Source organism: Neomonachus schauinslandi, chromosome 10 (assembly GCF_002201575.2).
Source record: "Neomonachus schauinslandi chromosome 10, ASM220157v2, whole genome shotgun sequence".
NCBI lineage: Eukaryota > Metazoa > Chordata > Mammalia > Carnivora > Phocidae > Neomonachus > Neomonachus schauinslandi.
This window is the reverse complement of record NC_058412.1, coordinates 72,868,860-72,889,586: the sequence shown is the minus strand read 5'-3', so window position 1 is coordinate 72,889,586 and position 20,727 is coordinate 72,868,860. Positions and strand designations below refer to the sequence as shown.

The following is a 20,727-nucleotide window of genomic DNA, read 5'->3' as shown; positions in this document are numbered from 1 at the left end:
ACCCACCTGCCCTCTGCCTCAGAAGTCACAGGAATACCAAACTGGCCAAGCCTTGATGTCCCACGTCCTTCCACAACTCACACAGGTCAACTGACTCACCAAGTCAGTTATGGTGGGGAAATAAAGTCTAGCAGTGAGGGCACAGCCACTATTCTATAATTCCTGGTTCTGTTTCTTCATTCTGGTTTCCCCTTCTCGTGGTTGTTTACCATTGTGCTGCTCCCTTACGGTGTCACTTGTAATGTGGTCAGTCTGGAAAAAAAAAAAAAAAGCAGCAGGCATTCAAATCTATTTATGGGGCAAACAGTCATTTTTTTTGTAGGTGAGGGTGGAGTATGAAACGAGTGGTTTCAATGCTCAAGTTTGGAAATTGCTCATGAAGGAGAATTGGAACAATACTTGTCAAGCACCTACCCTGTACCACTGGAATAAATTTTTACCTATTGTCTTATCTGAGCATCACAGTAAGCCTTTGAAATGAGTAATTGCTATCCCCATTTTACAGGTGAGACACGTGAGCCTCAGTGAGGTTAAGTCATTGTCTTCACGTATCGTTAATAAGAAGTCAGAACCCGAGTAATCTCCAAAGTCATGTCTTTCAGATACCACAGCCCCCTGTTCAGTCTCAGACAGTTTTGCCCTATTAATCCTAAAGTGACATCATGGAGAGTCCCTGTTTTGGTAAATGTTTCCTGATCCTTATGCCCTTGACGTGTAACCAATTTCCCAAATCTAGATCTCTGGTTCACAATGAAATGCAGTTATTGTGAAGTCAGGACTGGACCACCATACCTCACAACCTCCTGGGATGGCTATTGAGGTGACCCTGAAGTGAGACCCCCAGAGAATGACCCAGCTGTCAGTATGTACTGACCTCTCCTGGCACCTGGCCCCGGAGCAGGCCCAGGGGTGTGCGGGGGAGAATACAGATGTGGGCCCTTCTTCAAGGAGCTTCCAGCTAGTTAGAAACTCCTCCAGTGCCGCTGGTCTCCACCACCCAGTTTAGACCCACCTGGTGGGGGTTGGTTAGGAGGCTGCTCTGTGGGGTGCAAATCCTGGTCCCCACCCCCCAAGCTAGCAGTGGGCTTCTGGGCAAAGCATTCACCCTCTGCAGACCTCAGTTTCGCCATCTGTAAGATGGGAGTGATGATGGTACCCATTCTGGGGAGTTTTGGGGAGACTTAAATGAGATCATCCACACGAGGTACACTAGTAAATCCTCACCAAATGCCATCCTTGAGCAGGTGGCTTACGGCTTGCTCCTGGTTTCACCTGCAGGTGACAGAAGCTACAGCTTAGCATTCCGTCTCTTGCAAGTCATCTCACAAAGGCCAGGCATTTAGAAGGTGCTCAGTAAATACTTGTCTTTTCATGGAAGAGAGATGAGGACATGGGCCAGAGTTCATTCCAGCCTCAATGTTCATAGCACTTTCATTCTTTAACATACTGTTTATTGTTATATTAACCGATGTCTCCTTCCACGCTAGAATGTAAGTTCCATGAGCTCAGGAACCTTGTTTCCTCCATGCCAAGAATAGTACATGCCACATAGTAGTTGCTTAGGAAATATCTAAAGGCGTGAATGAATTTTTTTTTTTTCCTAAGAAAGGAAAACAAGCCGGCTAGCGACCTGTGGCCAGCCTCTGCCCAGGGACCTCCTGAGGCCCGGGCTGATGATCCCACTGTCCCACAGACTCCAGCCCGCCGTGGGTTCTCACTGGAGGCCACCCACAGAAAGCTGCCCGTGCCTGTCCCTTGCCCCTAGCTTTAGCCAGCTCACCTGCAGGGCCCAGGGCATAGCTTTTCAAATTGGCAGCTGCTTAGTTCGATGTTGTAAAACTCACTGGGAATTGCTGCCATTTGGATTTATGATTTTAATTGTTTTATAGTTTATACTTGTGCCCTGCAGTGATTTTCCATTAAATCAGAACATTTATGTTTTGAAAAAGAGCGGGTCTGGTTGTGGGTATATATATATCTTAACAGCTAATCTCTGGCGATGAAAACTATGTAACAGTCATCAGCAGATTAGGAAATTAGCATTTGTTTAATTAACCTCCATGTGGGGCTGCTAATGCATGAAAATAGTAAGGTTTTTTTTTTTTTTTAGCTTCATAAGATGATGGATTTTGCATTTGTATATTCTTAAGGCTTCAAGAGTAATTGTTAGCATCCATCTCTGTTAGCATAAATGAGTAGGTGAGAATAAATTGCAAAACTGGAAAGAGACCAACACCATCAAATACAATCTAAGAAGTCACTTCAACCTATTGATTTTATGTAAAACATACAGTATATGCACATGTATTGTATATACATATACGAATTACATAAATATAAATACATATACAAATATACTAAAGATTTGTTACATATATTAATACTAGGTGCTTTATTACATATATATTACATATATGTTTTTATTACATATACATTTTGTGTCTATATAGGCAATGTATAATTCCCCAAATCTCTCTATATATCATGTCTATTAATCATACTGTGTATTTATTACATACATAATTTATTTTATATACATATTACTTTATTATCTATACTGTATTATACACACAATAAAGTACCTAGTATGATTAATACATGAGAGAGAGAGTTACATGTTGCCTGGACTCATTCTCACACAGCATGTTACCTACTTTATTACATATATACTTCATTGTATATACACAGGGGACACGTGACTCCCAACATCTCTGCATATATTTGTGTCTACAAATATTAATTTGTCTCTATATTAACAACACTATATAATTTCCATGTATAATAAAGCACGTAGATAATGAAGTGTGTGTCACAAAGTATAGAGTACGATTACTATAGCATAGAGCTGTGGGTGTTTAGGGAGATGTTGAGAGCACATCCTCATAGCACATGTTCATTACCTTTTTAGTTTCCACTGAAGTTTAAACTTTTGCCACAGCACTTGCTAAAATAAATTCACAAGTCATGGTTTATTTCAGAATAGAATATGTGGAGAACTGAACCACCAACAAATTGCCCGTTTTTGTGTTTAATTTGGCCACTCCCCTTGCTTTCTGGCCGAGAACTATACCGCTCATAGACCTCCTCACTATGTCTGGCCAGCAGGCTTACACTGCGCACTGGCTTCATTCAGAACCAAATTAAAATATGTACTCTGTACAGGTAGAAATTGCTACTTGTCATGCACCAGGAAAGCTGTAAATGCTAAATCTGAGGGTCCACTCTGCTCCGTGTGTGTACCGCATGCCCTTAGTCCCCTCCGTGACCTTGATTGTAATGAAAGAGACTTTGTTTGAAAGCTAGATATCACTTTTCCCAAGGCAGAGATAGGTCAATCTTAATTATTAAGTGCCTCCCTCCATTGAACATAACTTACTACTGTTTCATCCACATCTGTGGCCAAACAGCCTGCTCTAGTGTGAGGATAAATGCAGCTGGTGATTGCCAGCAAAGTCAGGAAATGAACGGCACTCTGAATTTTAGCTGAATGACATCAAGAAAATCCAGTCATGTTCCAAGAATGGTCCTAGGGTTCAATAAAAGGAAGCGGATGACTCAGACTGAACTCAGAGGTGGGGGAAGCCAGTGGCCGCTAGAAAGGATGTAGGCCCCCTCTAGCCAGGATCTGAGAAGTGGTAGTGAAGCTGTGCCCCCCAGCCCATCTCCCCCACTAACTCTCCGGAGTGTTCTCATCAGTCTATGCAGGTTCCCTGGGGGAAGTTAAACCTCAAGCCGTAAGTGCCCACCTTAGCTCAGTGACACTGAACAAATTTGCAACTAATTCAAAAGAATTATAGTTTGAGGAAGGGTGGTTTCTAATGAGATGGAAGCAAAGAAATACCCAGGGCACAGTGACCCCCTCAGATGGAGCAGAAGGATGGGAGGGCCAGGGAGAGGGCAGCCAGAAGGCAATGGGCCAGTAGAGAGGAGAGAGAAGCCCAGGAAACTGGACTGTTGTTGAGCTGGGCTCCCACTACACCCACCAGCTGGGAGGAGGAGCCTCTAGGTCCTTCTTGGTTGGGAGACTGGACGGCACCTGGAGAACAGGGCGCTCCGGTGAGTTTTCTCTGAACGGAGTTCCTTCTGCATGGAGAACAGCTGCTTTCTTGTGCGAGGGCAGATCTCCCAGTGTCCCTGCAGAGTTGTTGCTTTCTTTTCTTTTTTTTCCCTGAGCCGAATTCTGGAATTCCCTTCCCTTCTTCCCATTGGTGGATTTGAAGTTTACAGTTCCTTTCTTTACTAAAGCTGTTTACTGGGCCAGCCCTGGCACATGATACCTCTACTGATCTGGAAAGTGTTTTCTTGAAAATTACAATTTATCATCATCATCATCACAATAATTATCATTATTTCTAAATCAGAGTATCTAAGCATAAAGAGAAAATATCAATAAATACAAATAAGGGCAAGTACTTTTATCTCTCTGAGCTCGGGTGGATATTAGGGCTTCCTTGGGCTTCCTGAGTTTCCTCTCTGGTTGTCCCATTAAACATTGGGCTTGTTCACAGACCAGTGTCAGCTCACTTCTCTGCTCAGACTGTTTCAGCCACACTCATCATTTCTCCAGCCCAAACCTTCATCCGTCACCACCTGGTTGGCATATCCACTTAGATGTTTCCCAGTCACCTCAGACTCAGCATGTGCGAGCCGAGGTGTCAGTAGACCCCTGCCCTCACTCCAAAACCAGGACCTCCCTGGTGCATAGTAGCTGCCTAGTAAATATTCATCAGCTGGAGCGATGGAGGCTGCCTGTTTCATAAACTCCACCAGATTTTGTGCTCCCTGATAAAAAAAAAAAAAGAAGGATCTCCTTCACCTGCCTCCTCCTCGTGAACCTGTGTATTTTCCTTCTCCATAGGCTGCAGGCCTGAGCCCGTGAACAAATGTGTGGGTGTGAGCAGAACCCTATAGCTGTCCTTAGGGGCTTGTGTGCATGCGCACATGCGCGTGCATTCACATTTCTGATCAGCTGAAAAGCACCACACAGTCTTAAAGCAAATACCTTCTATGGCCAAATTAAACAAATACAAATGTAAGACTTCTTTTTTTAAGAATAATAAAATCTGTTTTCTGTCCCTTCAGAGGTCAGTCCATTTTCGGCTCCCTGGCCTCGCTTGAGGCCTCTGATAGCCTCCAAGTAACTTGGGTGACCCTCACTTTGCAGGAAGACGTGCTTCCCCTACATCCCCCTCAACTTGTGTGGAGTTACATTTGTGTTTCCTCAGCTCTTTATCTGGGCGGAGGTGACCTGTGAGGTGCTGACCACTCTTCTAGCATGCGGCTCCTTGTACGGCTGGACGAGGAAGACCTACACTTACTAGTTCTGGCAGCTTCTCGCCCTGACCTTGAAGAGTGGCGTTCTGGCCTCCCTGTCTGGGAATCTGGGCATGAGGAGCTATAGTGCACTTCTGCGAGGCTCCAGGCACACCCCCCAGAAAGGTTACTCTTGGTCCTTTAGCTGGAGTGGCCCTTTTTGTTATGACAGAATGCTGGCTAGATTTCGAGCTGCAAATCGCTGGGGCCAAAAAAAAAAAAAAAAAAAAAAGGCAAGAATGGCAGCCCTGGCCTAAGGACGATGGTGGTGCCCTGTTTGTCCCTCCAGTGTAGAACTTACCATCCCAAGGGTTCTGGCCTCAGGTCCACCTCTCCCTCCAGATCCCTCCTTGAGGACAGGGACTGTGTGCTCTCTCTCGGTATCCTCAAGGCTCACCACAAAAAGCAGACTCCGAGCTGCAACCATAAATATTGTGGAACATGACACACAAGGGCCAACTAGGCAATGGAGGCATTAGGATTTGTAATCATGCCATTAACTAGACCACCACTGGAGTGGACTTAATACAGATCCGTCTCCTCCGGACGCTCAACCAACAGTGAATGCAGGCACTGTGCAGGGCTCTGGGGACGGCGCTGGGGACATGAAGACGCAGTCACTGTTCCCATGGAGCTCGTGTGGGGGAAACCATATACTCAAGGAAATAAACAAGCAAAGTCCTTCCAGGTTGTGGTCATTGCCATGAAGCAAATGACCGAGGTGACTGAGATTCAAGGAAGGGTCGGTGGGGGGCGAGTGGCGATGGGCTGCTTTAGACAGGGTGGCCAGTGAGAGGCGTCCCTGAGGAAGAGAGGTCGTGGCATGGACCTTAATGACAAGGGGTCTGTTCTCCAGGGAGAGGGGACAGCCATGGGGCAAAGGTCTTAAGGCAGAAAAGTGTTGTTGGAGACCCTTGACCCTGTGGCTAGAAAGACGGGGAGGTGGTGGCAAAAGAAGGGGGTGGGGGGCCAGCTCCAGAGTCAGAGCAAGGTTCTTGCGCTCCACTCTGACTACCGTGGAAGCTGCTGGGGTTAGCGGAGGGGCTCTGCCTGAGTGTAATGGAAGAATGAAGGGTACAGGAGGATGCCAGATTCAGCTGCCTCTGAAGGTTTGGCCTTGGTTTTAACAGTTTCTAATACGTTTTAATAGTTCCATATGGTATCTGAAAGCATTTGTCTGGGTCGCCTGGATGCCTGGGGCCATGATTCACAAACTCCCCTCCCTGCTCCCTGATTCTTTCATCCTTTGACCGGCGGGTATTGTGATGGGAGGGAGGATCCCAGGTCCCGCCCTCACGGGGCATCTATGGCGGAAGACAGATCCTCATAGCAAGGCCTGTGCTGGGACTTCAAGGCAGGAGACAGCCTCACACACTTGGGAAGCACCCAAGGCCCATAGGCCCAGGTTTGGATTATGAGGGGGTGAGGGGAGGGAGGAAGCCAACAGTCCCGACTGGTGGAGACCCCAAAGCATCTCACACACCACAACAGGAAGCGTGTTCGAGGGGCACCCCTGAAGAAGGCAAGTAGAAGAAGAGCACCGTCTGATTTGCATTTTGTACAAAAAGGCCTGCTGGTAAAGGTTTGCTTCGGGGTGGAAAGGGAAATGTGTGTGCAACAGCCTGATTTGCAAGTTCAGACTTCATGGGCTCCAGCTGCCTTCACTTCCCAGGATCTCGGAAGAAAAGGGTCCTTGGGGATTAGCTCATCCAGCCGTCTTTTCTCATATTTGAGGACAGCGAGCTCAGAGAAGTGACTTGCTTGAGGTCATCGCTGTCCTTGGCCCAGTCTGTACACTGACCGAACCCTGAAGAGCCATTTCTAAGTGCAGGTTGACTGACGGCCTGGAGAGGACTGGGAGGCTGGGTGTAAATGTCACGATGGTCAGAGGGGCCCATCCTGCTCGCTGGGCACACAAGTCAAGGCCTATTTCCCATCAGTGGAGGTCAGGATATTATCTGCAGGTATATCAAGCATAAGAATTTGCTTTCATTGCTGTGGGTTAAAAAAAAAAAAAGTAATTAGCTACAACCTAGCAGTCAGATAAGTTATTCTATAGGGATTCCACGTCTTAATGTCCAGGTACAGCCCGAGGCTCTTTATTTTGGCTGTGAAAGGGGTACCATTTCACACCTCGGGTTTTCCAACTGTCAGTGTGGTAGCTGGAGGTCTGCTGTCTCCAGACCAGGGGTCATCAGTTTGGTCAAAACAGCAGTGCCTAGCTTATCCGTTCCATCTTCTAACCACCTTGCCGTGAGTCCAAAACAGCCATCACCCCAACGGCGGTAACTGTGCTCTCAGTCCCACAGCGGGGCAGGAGTGTAGATACCATCTTTTTTGACCCCCTCCTCAAGCAACATAGCAAAGTGATTCAGAGCACGGGAGTTGATGTCAGGCAAACCAACTGTGTCACTCACGCCCTGTGTGTCCGGGGCCAGGGACATAGCCCCTCAGAACCTTCTTCCTCTTCTTTAAAATGGAGGCGGTAACAGTCCCTAGGCCATTGGTGTCCCTAGGCCATTGGTGAGATTAAATGAGATAATGCATTTAAAGACTTACACTGAGCCAGCATACAAAAACATTTGGAAAAAACCCCAAAATGGTAGTTAACTATTTTGTCCTAAATGACTGAGCTTTTCCTATGAAAAGACTCTGGGATTTCCCTGCAGACTGGCCCAGAGTGAAACATTACCACGGACTCCAGGTAGCAGCATCGCGATGGAGAATTTTGAAATCAGTTACCTTGGCTCTGAAGCAAATGGTGCTTCTCTGTTTGACAGAGAGGCAGGAGGTTCACTTTCCTAGGCTTCGTGCTTGTAGTCCTGCCTGGCGCAGGGTGGCACTGGAGGGATCTGACGTGTCTGGGGGTGCTAGGGGGTGGCCACCACAGAGGGAGCCAGGAGGAAGGACAGCAGCTGGTCACCAATGTTTGCCCCAATGTCAAGGGGAGTGTGCTATATTGAAGGGGAAAGTTGGCTTTCTCTTGAATGTATGGTTCAATTTATGAAGCAACATCTGCCCCAAGAGCCTGTATTCCCATCTGATTAACCACAATCATGTGCTAGTCTCCACTATTTGTCCAAAAACAAGCAGAGTTTCTTCATAACCTCCCCCGAGGGCCTGCTCTCTCTGGTGATCTAAATACTTGGCATCCTGAGAAGTAATCTTTCTAATCTCTTATCTTTAAGTAAATGGAAGAATGTGCTGTCGTTTGTGTGGTGTTGGGGCCTGAGCTTTGGGGAATTAGCATGCCGGAGAAATAAACCAGTGAGCGTACCAGGGAAATGAGGGCATTAAAAATGGAGAGCCTGGGTCAAGAAGACAGGGACATATGGGTCTCTTCCTTTGGGGTGAGTTTTCAAGTCAAGCAAAAAAAGTTTTTTTCAATTTTTTCTTATGTGTGAAGGGTCTCCTGGGTGCCAACCCTTCGCTAAATGCCAGTGGTTTCCAGAAGAGTTTCCTGGCCCTTATTCTTGGGGAATCTACGAAATTGGGAAAATACAATTTCACAAGGAGGAGAGGATGATTTTTTCGGATAAGATGGCTGAGGTGCGGTGGGGAGGAGCGTAGGACTCCACCCAGCTTCTGCTGTTCAGGTCGCAGCTCACCTCACGAGCTTTGGTGCCCCCCCCACCCCCGGCCCCACCCCTAAGTTCTTTACAAGTTGGGGATGATGATACCCCTCCTGCCCAGGGCTGTTGTCGGGAGACAGAGATAAGGTGTGTGATAGCAACCAGGGAGCCGCGAAGCACAGGGATTCCGGCTGCTAGGACGCCACTCCCGGCTCTGCACAAGGTCCTGGGAAGGTTGCTGAGGGTCTGGAAACTGTCACCTCGATCCTGATGGGTGACAACTGTGCTGCCCCACCCCTCCCCCTTAAACCACCCCGCCCGCCTTTGCTTTCTCCCTGGGGCACCGGTGTTCCCTGGGTGCGAGGTGTCATTCCCCAGGCCCAGGGGAAAGGAATCTGTGATTTTCTCCCCGGGCTGGAATAGAAGTTTCAGTCTCTTTCTGTCTCTCTCTCAAGTATTCTTTGACATTTTCTCCCCTGCGTGATAGTTACATATGCTCCCTATTCTTCATCCCACAAAGTCTGTCTCTGTAGTTTATGCACACTAGGAAGTAATAAGTATTTCTCTAATATTAAAGAGTTTTTAGGGGGGCGCCTGGGTGGCTCAGTCCGTTAAGCGTCTGCCTTCGGCTAGGGTCATGATCCCAGGGGTCCTGGGATCGAGCCCCGCATCGGGCTCCCTGCTCGGCGGGAAGCCTGCTTCTCCCTCTCCCACTCCCCCTGCTTGTGTTCCCTCTCTCGCTGTGTCTCTCTCTGTCAAATAAAGAAATAAAATCTTTTTAAAAAAAAAAAGTTTTTAGGGACCCACAGGGCATGTGCGTCTTAAGAAATGACTGTCAGAAAACCCTGGAGACTGTTAGAGACCGTCAGTTACTCCTAGAGTAACTACCACCTATCAGGCTCTAATGCTTGAACTTTCACGTGGATTACATCATTCAATAATGGCAATATTATCCCCATTTTACAGATAAGGAAACTGAGTCTCAAGCATATTTGGGATTTTCTTGACTATCTTTTGAGTTTCTGGAAGTGCTCTGTGTTCCTACCTCAAGGGAACCTTGGTTATACCACCATGCCCCTAAATCACTCCTTCCCTATCAGCAGCTGTGATCTTTGGGCCTTTGTATTCCCCTTCTCATCATGAAGCCTGCCTTTTTTAAGTGCAAAGGGATTTGGGTCCCATCAGCAGATAGAGATTTCTAGCTCATGGATCTTACATTTGATCTGAAAGGTGGTCACACGCAGTTGTGTGAGTTAGGTGACTTAGCCCAGCACTGCCTCTTACCAGCCATGCAAGCGTGGGTGAGCGGCTTATCTTTTCTGAGCCGCGATTTCCTAAGATGCTTAAAAAGGTGTGTTGATGGTACCAAATGCCAGCAGGCTAGTGTGCCAGGCTTCCTGTCTCCCAGGATAAAATGGTAGAGGACATTCAAGGCAGATGCACCCTTTCCTGACAGCCTTGCTCTCAAATTCCTATTGGGCTTAAGGATCTGGACCAGACCATCTTGGAGCCTTGATCACTGTTTAAGACTTAGAGCAGTAATTGTCCACCAGCGGTCTTGCAGGGGACATTTGACAATGTCTAGAGCCATTTTGGGTTGTCACAACTGGGGGGTGGGGGTGTTGATAATAGCATCTAATGTGTATAGCTCACCATTTCTGTTGAACATCCTACAATGCACAGGACAACCCCCCACAACAAAGAATTATCCAGCTGCAAATGTCAATCCAGCTCCAAGGTTAAGAAGCCCAGGACTAGAGGGGCACCGCATAGCCTGTTCCTTACCGTCTTCCCCACAGCTCACTGGGACCTCTGGAAGCTGGGGAGAAAGGGAGTTTCCATGGAAGTTCTCACAGGTCCTCAGTCTAGTGGAGAATACACAGTAAGATAGCCTTCAGTCAGGTTCCAAGTGATGGGGGCTATGATAAAGGCATTCTGCCTAGGGAAATGCCTTTATCATAACCAGAGACACCCCCCCCCCCAAATCAGAGACTACCAAACACTATCATCATTACTTAGCATTGTTCTTAAGGTTCTAACCAACACAGGCAAAATAAATAAGTTAGAAATGTAAACACTGAAAAGGAGGAAGTAAAAATGATCACCAGTTACGAATGATTTGGAAAATCCAGGAGAATCATTTATTTACAAAAATACAGAACATTCATACAGTGGCAGGGCATAAAACGATAAGTAGAAATTAAGAACTAGTACATACATATGCAACCAGATAAAGGATATGATGGAAGAAAAGACCCCATTTACAATAGGAATTTAAAATATAAAATAGCAACTTGGATTCCTCAGAAGTGGATTCAGCTGCGATTATCATATAAGCCGCAGACAACAGTGCTTTAAATAAGATACAAGTTTATTTCTTTTTCATATGAGTGTTATCTGGAGATAGGAAGTCCAGTGACCATTTCTGGGGCTTGGTCCTTTTCTTTATGGCTGAAGGTGGCTACTAGGCCTCCAGGCATTATATCCTCATTCAGGCATTGGGTAGAAGGAAAGAGAAGAGTAAGCCTCTTTCTTTTGAGACTTCATACAATTGACTGGCTAGAATTTAGTTATATAACCACACCCAGCTCTAAGGAAGGCTTTGAATTCCAGTTTATAGCTACATCACTACGTGCAGGGCTTAAAAAACAACAACAATAAGTGTTCTCTTACTAAGGAAAAAAATGAGAATGGGTATTGGGACAACCAGCAGGCTGTCATTTAAATATAACAAGAAATGCACACGATCTATAGGAGAGAACTTTAAAATGCCCCTAAAGGACACAGACAAAACTTTAATGAATAGAAAGACAAACAATGTTATTGGATAGGAAGACTCAACATCATAAAAATATCAATTCTCTCTGAGTTAATTTATAACTTTAGACGTGTTCCCAATAAAAACATCACCAGGATTTTTTTAAAACAAGACAGATGATTCTAAAGTTCATATGGAAAAATAAACAAGCAAGAGTAGCCAGGAAATTTTGAAAAAGAAGAAGGGGACCAGCCCTACTGGATGTTAAAATGCATCATAAACCTACAGTAATTTCAAAAGTGTGGCATAGATCAACATAATTGAATGAAGACTACAGAAAGACCAGTATTTGAAAAAGGTGATGTTTCAGTCAATGAGGAAAAGATGAACTCTCCAACATATGGGGCTGGAAACAAAGTTGGATCTCTACTTCACACCTTTTATCAGGCCGAATTCCAAATACATCAAAGACTTGCATTTATAAAATGAAAGCATCAAAGTACAAGGGGAGACCTTGGGGGGAATGCTTTAAAAGTTCGAAATGGGTAAAGCCTTTCAAATTAAGACATAAAACCATAAAATAAACCACCGTAAGCAATGTCAAAAATTAAACTGGGACAAGAATTTGCAATTCTTAAAACCACTCCAAGTTCATTTCCTAATATAGAAAAAGCTCCTTAAAAAAAAAAAACAATAAGAAACAAACACCATAAAGGAAATATGGCAACAGTTCACCAAAAAAAAAAAAAAAATTAAATATATGAAAAAATGCTCAAACTTACAGAGAAACTTAAGAATATACCAAGATAAGGGTGCCTGGGTGGCTTGTCAATTAAGCGTATGTCTGCCTTTGGCTCAGGTCATGATCTCAGGGTCCTGGGATGGAGCCTGGTCTGGGGCTCCCCGCTCAGCGGGGAGTCTGCTTATCTCTCTCCCTTTGCCACTCCCCCTGCTTGTGCTCTCTCAAATGAATAAATAAAATCTTAAAAATCTTTAAAAAATCAGACTACCGAAAACTCGGTAACATAACTCGGCAAGGAGGCATCATCACGTACCACTGATGGAAGTGTAAATCCTTCAGCTCTGAGAAGGCAGTTTGGCAAGATCCATCAAAATCCACATTCCTGTTCTATTGGATTCAGACATTTCTTTTCTAGAAAAGCTGTACAATTACCTTCATATATTTATAAGCTTATTCACAGCAGCCCTGTTCGTAATAGCACAATATTGGAGGCGAGCTAAATGTCCCCCAGTAAATATGACAGAGTGTTGTACGGCCATAAAAAAGAATTTAGGAGCCTCTTAATGTGCCAAGACAGAAAGATCTCCAATACATATTAAGCAAAAGACTGCATATAGTAAGCTCCCAGTTGGTTAAAAGGGGGGACATGAATATATAATCACATGTTCTTATTTATGCAGAAAGTGTGACCCAGACAATACACAAGAAATAAAATGCAGTTGCCTATAGGGGGAAAACGTGGTGTCTGGAGAGCAGATGCAGGAGGGAGCATTTTTACTGTATGTCCTTTTATACTTTGGGTTTTAGAACACATGAAGGTATTACCTATTGAAAAAAATTGAATGAAGCTATTAATTTAATAAGTAAAAACTGGTTGTATTGACTCACATAGAGGGGAAAGGATTTTGCTGTATTTTTTTCCACTATTAAATAAACGACCCTGTTCCTTAAAAAAATGTCCCCGCTCCTCAAAAGTACTCTGTCCTTGTATTTGAGGACTGGTGGGGATTAATATCTAGGCAGAAGTCCCTCTTTGCAAAGTTGTCAGTCCACAAGTTTGATGAGTACCTACTATGTGCCCAGCCCCTGACAGCACCAGGGGAGCACCCAAGAAGGGGAAAAGCACACTCACCCTATCCTTGCAAGCTGGGCCTCAGACCCAGCAAGGCTGAGAAATGATAGTCCCTGACCTTCCCAGGGAGGCTTTGGAGACCACTCGTGAACAGGCGGCACTAAAAGCCAGCAGGTGGGGGGATCCTGGGGCAGTAAAAGGAAGTCGAAAGTTGGGAGTCCGGGGCATCAGTGCCGCTAAGGGGGAGGGAGGGAAAACCAAGAGGGACCACCACCCTCAGCTGCTGTGCAGCAAGCAGAATTTCAGGGACTCCACCCTCCTTCAGCAGCCCTTGTCCCCTAACCCCCTTGTAGGGAAGGGTGGATGTCCTCTCTCTTTTCCTCGGCCTAAGCAAGCATGGCCCTGGGCGGCCTCGGCTCTCCCCTCCGCTGAAACCCCCACTCAGGAACTCACTGAAAGCCCCTCACCAGACGGGTTTGGTCCCAGCCGTGGGGGTATTTTTCTTTTTAATGAGACTGAAGACTCCCAGAGGAATAAAGTTTTAACCATGGCATTTCTGGCCCTCAGGGGACTTTCCAGCTATACTCATCTTCCCTGTCACCAAAGAAAGGAACATAAGTCACTGTCTCTTCTTTGGGATTTGGTTTTGTGTGGGGAGGCTGAGCTTTAGAGAAATACAGACAGAGGGGAAATTTGAGGAGGCAGGATTTCTGGCATCCGCGGCAGGACTGTGTGAAGACATGCTTTTTGGCCTGAGGCCTCTCTTCCCCACAGCAGAGGGGCAGCCTGCAGAACATGCTCGGCCCTCATGGGCCCCCTGGGCCTTCAGTGTGGGGCAGCTTCTTCCCTCAGGGAGAAGAGGGGGCAGGAAGCAAGGGGACGGTGTGCACCTGGGCCAGAGCAAGGGCAGACAAAGAGCAGAAGATGGGGAGGGGTAAGACGTTCCAGCTTCTCTTGCCCCGAGTGGGAATCCTGAGCAGAAGGAAATGGCTGAGTTGAACTTTCAGATGGGCAAGGCTCAAGCTGGCTTGGAATCTTCCGAATCCACTCCATCCACACAAAGCAGAAAGGCGCCCTTCTGACAAGGCTTTAAAAGAGAGGGCTTTGAGAGGTAGCACGTGGGTCCTATCTCAAATTGGGGTTGGAGGCTGGCGTTGGAAGAAGTCCACCAATGCGAAGGCAGGAAGGTGAAGAAGTGTAGTGCACAGAGGCAGGAACGCCAGCCTTTGGAGCAGGGTGGGGACAGAGTTCAAGTCCCAGTGAAGTCAACCTCCTCGTCACCTTTCAGAAGTCACCTACCTCCTTCCAGCTTCCATCTACTTGCTGCTGCCACGATCATAGCAAAGCATGCTCTTCTGAACCCTCGCTGTTGTTCAGAGCATGAATGTGGTTTGTAGACCACAGAGGTGCTTTCCACACATTTGTTGTTGCTGTTCCTAATACACGTGTTGCCATGGCAATCATCGTGCGTGCGTGTGGGCAAGGTAGCACATTAGATTAGGGAGCATGAAGGGACTGTAACTCAGCAGGGCACACAGGTTCACCTCTCAATGACTCCCACGTTTGCAGGTGGGCAGACAGAACCCCCGGTTCCCTCTAACTCTGGCTCCTCATGGAGGAAGTGAGTGTAATACTATAAAGGCCTGCTACTTCCACACACTTCATCTCAACCTTCAGACAAGCAGGAATGTGTCATCCCAATTTGATAGACAAGGTAACAGACCAGCAAGGTGACTTCACCAGGGCCATGCCACCCTAGGGATTAATACCCAGGCCTCCCATGCCCAAGTCTGTGTTCCTCTCCCTTCCCTCCCACCCTGGCTGGAGCTGAGCCTTGACCACACACGGTGGCCAGGGGGGTAGATCGGGGAGCCCGGTCCCAGGGGCTCCACTTGGTTGGGCTCACTGTCCTTTCTGTAGTTCATAAGCATCTGCTTAGAACAGCATATTTTAATGAGCTTTCTCTTTTCTCAAGAAGTCCCAGCTGTAGGCGGAAACAGGGCCGAGGGTGCAAAGCAGGCAGGCCCTGAAGTGCTTCCTGCCCCACCTTTGCTCTCAGGCCTAGATTCCTGATGGTGGCTGGAGTTCAAGTCCAGACGCCAGCAGGCTTGTGAGAAAGACCCCTCTTGCTCTGTGTGCAGGGCAATGGGCCTTCTTTGCAAGACCTGCCCAGCCCAGCCCAGCATGGCTGCTGAGGGAGGGCCAGGGCGGGGACCTTCCTCTGACAGTCTGGGTCCTTCTATGGGGCGGGTGTGGGACTTGCAGATTTGGTCAGTAGGGGGATTCTTACCCAGAACTTCAAATTTTATACAAGGTCTTACATGGTACCCCAAATTATAAAGCAAGAGAGCTGCTCTGGCTGAGGCCAATATACCACCCCCCCCCCCCCCTGCCCCCCCCCCCCCTCCGCGTCATCCCATGTGGTACTCGCTCACTGCCCAGAACCGCCTGGGCTCTGTAGGGCCTGGTTGTTGCCACCAGTGTGTCTTCCCTCCTGTCCCCAGACACTTACCCCCTTTGCCTGCTTGCCCTATGAAGACTGATCTTGCACAGAGGTCATGCTCCCGCAGGCAGGTCTCCCATTGTCCTCCGTGTGAATTTCTTTTTCTTTTTCTTTTTTTTAAAGATTTTATTTATTTATTTGACAGAGAGAGGGAACACAAGCAAGGGGAGTGGGAGAGGGAGAAGCAGGCTTCCCGCTGAGCAGGGAGCCCGATGCGGGGCTCGATCCGAGGACCCTGGGATCATGACCTGAGCCGAAGGCAGACGCTTAATGACTGAGCCACCCAGGCACCCCCTCCACATGAATTTCAAACTCCTCTTGCATTCTAGGCTTTTCGGGGTTGGTTTCAACATGCCTGTCTTGCCCCTCCATTCACCAGGGCCCAATTCTCTGGTCCCTTCACTGTCTTTGGCTCCCACCGTGTGGTCTTTCCCTTCCTTCCCCCCTTTTCCCTTCATGCTGTCTCCAAACCTAACCCTCTCTCCAAGCTTCTCTTGAGAGTCACTTCGTGCTGCTGCCCTCCCAGCCTGCACCAGCCAGCAGTGGTCTCCCCCACGACACAAGAGCTCACATAGTCAGCGTTCTGTAAAGTAGCGTCTGATTCTTACGTGGTTTTAGCTGAGTCATTGCTGTTAGTATGCATCCCTCCAGCTGACCCCATTAACTCACGAAGGAAGGAGGAGGAGTTGCTTCTTCCTCTCATATCATATGGATTTCAGCACACAGTAGGGCTTCAATAAATATCTACTGATTTTATTAAACCGCAGCAGTCTTGAGATATCCCTGATGTTATGGAAGCTCTTCCCTCATGTTGAAGAGAATGGAGGCACTTTTGGGGGTTGGGCAGCGTGGGCGAGAGCCCTGGACTGAGGTCGGTTGCCAGCAGATTTCCCTGAGATGTGCACATCTCTCCCAACTCAAGAAGACCCTATTGGGATGTCTGAAGCATTAATTGTGTGGGTGTGGCCCATCTTGCAGGGATTTGAAACTGGACAACATCCTTCTGGATGCAGAAGGTCACTGCAAGCTGGCCGACTTCGGGATGTGCAAGGAAGGGATTCTGAACGGTGTCACAACCACCACATTCTGTGGAACTCCTGACTACATTGCACCCGAGGTAAGATGGTGCGCAGAGGGCCACATTCTTCTGCCAGGGCTTAGGCGGGCGCCGTTCCCTTGCAATGAGGTCACCTAGTGGTGCTGGGGGAAAGCACTAGAAAACCAGGAGAGATTCTAAGGGAGGAGGGAGAAGAGGAAGGGTAGAAGGCTCACTGATTTCTCCATAAGGAAGTGGTGGTGATGGAGGAGATAACGGGCCAACTGTGAGCAACAGGCCATTCCCCACACCAGGACAGAGACTCGCTGGGCCTTACCCTTCCATCTCAGTCCAGAACTACCAATGGACTGGGACCAGGAGGACTTTGTAGACTTGTATCATTATCTTCACTTCTTAATAACCAGAATAAAGGAGCGCCATCGATAAAGGAAGAAATTAGCTTTATTAGCTGTAATGTACCTACAGTAAAGCCAGGAATTATTTGCCATTTCTAGCATAGTGGTGATTCTGCATGGTGGGCCACAGGGTCGAGCAGGAAGAGGAAAGCGTGCCTTGTTATAAATGTAGATCAGAGATGTTCATTGGGAACCCGACTGACGGTCTGCCTTTCGTGAAGTTGTTTGGATGTTTTGTTCATCATAAAGTGCTTATTGACCTTGAGTTTCTCAAGTCAGTCTTGCCTAGGCTGAGAGATACCTTGTGTGATATGATTCAGATGTCATAGATGCTGAATAAAAATGGCCTTGAGGGTTCTGACCATGTAAGATGGGAAGGAGATACCAACGCCCCCGTAAGCACTGCCCATGGGGCGTAGGTGTTCGTTAGCGCATTCCGATTGCGTTTCCTTTCAGTTGGCATTGTTTGAGCACCTGCCAGACACAAAGCAATGTGGGGATGAAGAACTGACTAAGCACTCCTCACTCTCCTAAAAGAGCTTCTGGTGTAGAGGCAGTGGACTCTAAGTAAACAGCTAATTAAGCAGAATAAATAGATATAAAAGACAAGATGGTATCCTCAGGGATAAGGGAAGTCTTCTTGGAACACCCGGTAGATGAACTGAGTTGTCGAGAATCAGCAGGATTTCCTTTGGTGGTAGGTGTGGGAAGCATTCCTGAAAACAACCAGGGGATTGGGGTGGGGGGCAGGGCAGCACAGGAGGTTCAGTATTCCTGGCTCTGAATCCTTTAGGGCAGGGGCTGTGTCTTTTCTGAGTACTCCCAGGATCCCGCACACAGATCAGGCTCTTAGTAATGGTTTTTTGAATGAACAAATGAATTTGAACTTGTGACACTCAGTGTGAGCAAAGACGAACGGATGAGAATATCCTTGGCCTTCATTCAGGGAAGGAAAATAGTATAGGTAGAACAGAGGGGTTCTTAATGCTCATAGTAATGAATAAAATTAGGAAAGAGGACCAAGGGAAGTGGCCTTTATCCTAGAGGATCTGTAGACCCACTGAGAGTTTTCCGGTGGACAGTGTCCGGGTCTCTCAGACCTGTCCCAGAAAGAAGACAGACAACAGCAATCTTGTGCAGAAGGCAGAGAGTGCGGGAAGGACAGTTAAGAGACTTTTCACAGACCAGACAAGACATGGGGGGCCCGAGGAGAGGCGTGAGGATGGTAAGTATAGTTGAGCTCCCTTTAGAACCTTTACCTTCTAAGAGATCTGAAAGCAGAGATTTCAATCAGTCTTCCTTAGCAGGAACACTAGGAATTTAATCTTCAAGGAGAAATCGGTAAAAGCGAGGGCCCTCAGTTGGGACCTGCTTTTTTACCGTCTTCCTCATTCATTCCTTCTCAACAGAATGCCTGGTTCCAGTCCTCTGTAAGGAGGAGTCAAAGGGTTAACAGGACAGCAGAGTAGTTAAGGACCCAGCCCAAGGCAAACAGTTACTTTATGATGAACAAAACATCCACACAGCTTTCATGACAGGCAGTCCATTGACGCGAGTCACAATGAACAGTGCTGATCTCTCTGTTTATAATGAGGCACAGACACTCTTCCTTCCCATTCCTTCCTTGTGCCCACAATGCAGAATCACCACTACATGCGAAATGGCGAGAAATCCTGGTCTTACTGTAGGCGAATTACAGTTATAAAGCTATTGCTACTTTTATCAAGGGCTATTGGGGAGATAAGATAAAATTATGCCTCCGAAGCATTTAGCACAGTGCCTGGCCCACAGCGAGCACTGGGTCGTCATCATCACTGTTGCCGGCTTGTCTGGAGGGGGGGTGGGGGTGGGAAAGGCACAGTCCTGAGAGTTGAGATTCTAGGCTAGACTGGACCACTGATGCCCCCATGTGACCTTGACCAAGTCACAGAAGTGTTTTAGACCCTCAGCTTCCTCATCTGTCAAATGGGAAGAGCACTTCATGCCCTACCTACCTCATCAAGCTGTTTTGAGAGTCTAATGAGATTAGAGCATGGAAATGCTTGAGAAACCATAAGCCTCTATTCAGATAGGAAGGGCTGTGAGGCCCCTGGTTAACCCTGAAGCCACAGACACCTAATGAGGTCCTAGCTCTTCCCCAACACTTCTCGTCCCACCATGCACCCTGGGCTAGCCCCCGCTGCACCCTTTCTCCTTTCCACATGCCCAGCGCCTGCTCCCCAGGAAATGGCAGCCAGCCCTGGGTATGACTGGCACCACTGGGCCTGATCCTTGCCCTTCTACCTCAGCTCTGAGCCACTCGAGGGGTTAGCCACCGCACCCGTGCCCTCCCATGGCATGTGAAGCCTTGCCCTTCTCACTGCTCCGTTGCTGACAGGCCGGTTAAGAAGCAGAAAATTAGGGCCCAGCCCCAAAGGAATTTTATGAAAGAGGCCGCCCAAAATGGGAAGGCTCTGGAGTGGGCCTGGGGAAGGGTGGGCAGGGCCGCTCTGTGGTTTCTGCAGAGCCATCCTGTCTGAGCACACATAGGCCACCTGGAGGTCACCTCCCCACCATCCTGTGGAGGCACAGGACCCAGATCTGCCACCTCCTGGAGGCTGGAGGGTGGCCACCCCAGCATTCCTAGCCGTCTGAACCCAGAGAGAAGGGTGTGCACCCAGCGAGACACACACGGTGGGCACACATGGCCACCAGTCTCCCAAGTGCTGGAATTGGCCTGGTCACAGTGGAGGGCTCAGAAGCATGCTAGAGCCCCTACCCTTGCTGGCTTAGAGATGCCCAGGGGAAACAACTGACCATGAAAAAATAACTAAAATCACGGTTTATATGGAAAGTGCCTGCAGTTCTTAGGGACAGGAAAGGGTCTTAGGATCTGTCAGAAGAGACGAGAAAAGCTGGGGAAATTTGGGAAAGCTTTCTGGAGGAGATGCATGATAACCATGCCCTTGAAACCAGCAGTGCCATGGTGAGCCGGGTGGGGCGCTAGATCTTTCATGATTGAAGGAGCCACTGACTTTGGCTTTGACTTTGGAACTGAGCAGCATTTACTGGCTTCTCAGGACAGCAGAGCCTGTAGCTCTGACCTTTCAGGTACCATGTGTGGACCACTGGGCTAAGAGACCAAAGATTCTCACCAGACAGATTGCCAGCCCCAAATAACTCAAAGTTGGCTGTGTTTGCTTACGTTTCTTTTCATTCTAAATTCAAAGGATTCCTAAAACATGCGTGTTTTTACTGTTTTCAAAATAATTCCACCTAAGTCTTTTTTTTTTTTTTAAGGATTTTATTTATTTACTTGAGAGAGAGAGAGAGAAA

General features: G+C 47.5%; 1 protein-coding gene across 1 annotated transcript in view; it reads left to right on the top strand.

Moving 5' to 3' along the window:
* The window catches only part of PRKCE (protein kinase C epsilon), a 483,114-nt gene that overhangs the window by 431,316 nt on the left and 31,071 nt on the right, over positions 1–20,727 (top strand). The window contains exon 12 of the mRNA XM_021701128.1: positions 16,939–17,077. Within this exon, the coding sequence (XP_021556803.1) occupies positions 16,939–17,077 (139 nt within the window). The remainder of the gene's footprint in view (positions 1–16,938; positions 17,078–20,727) is intronic.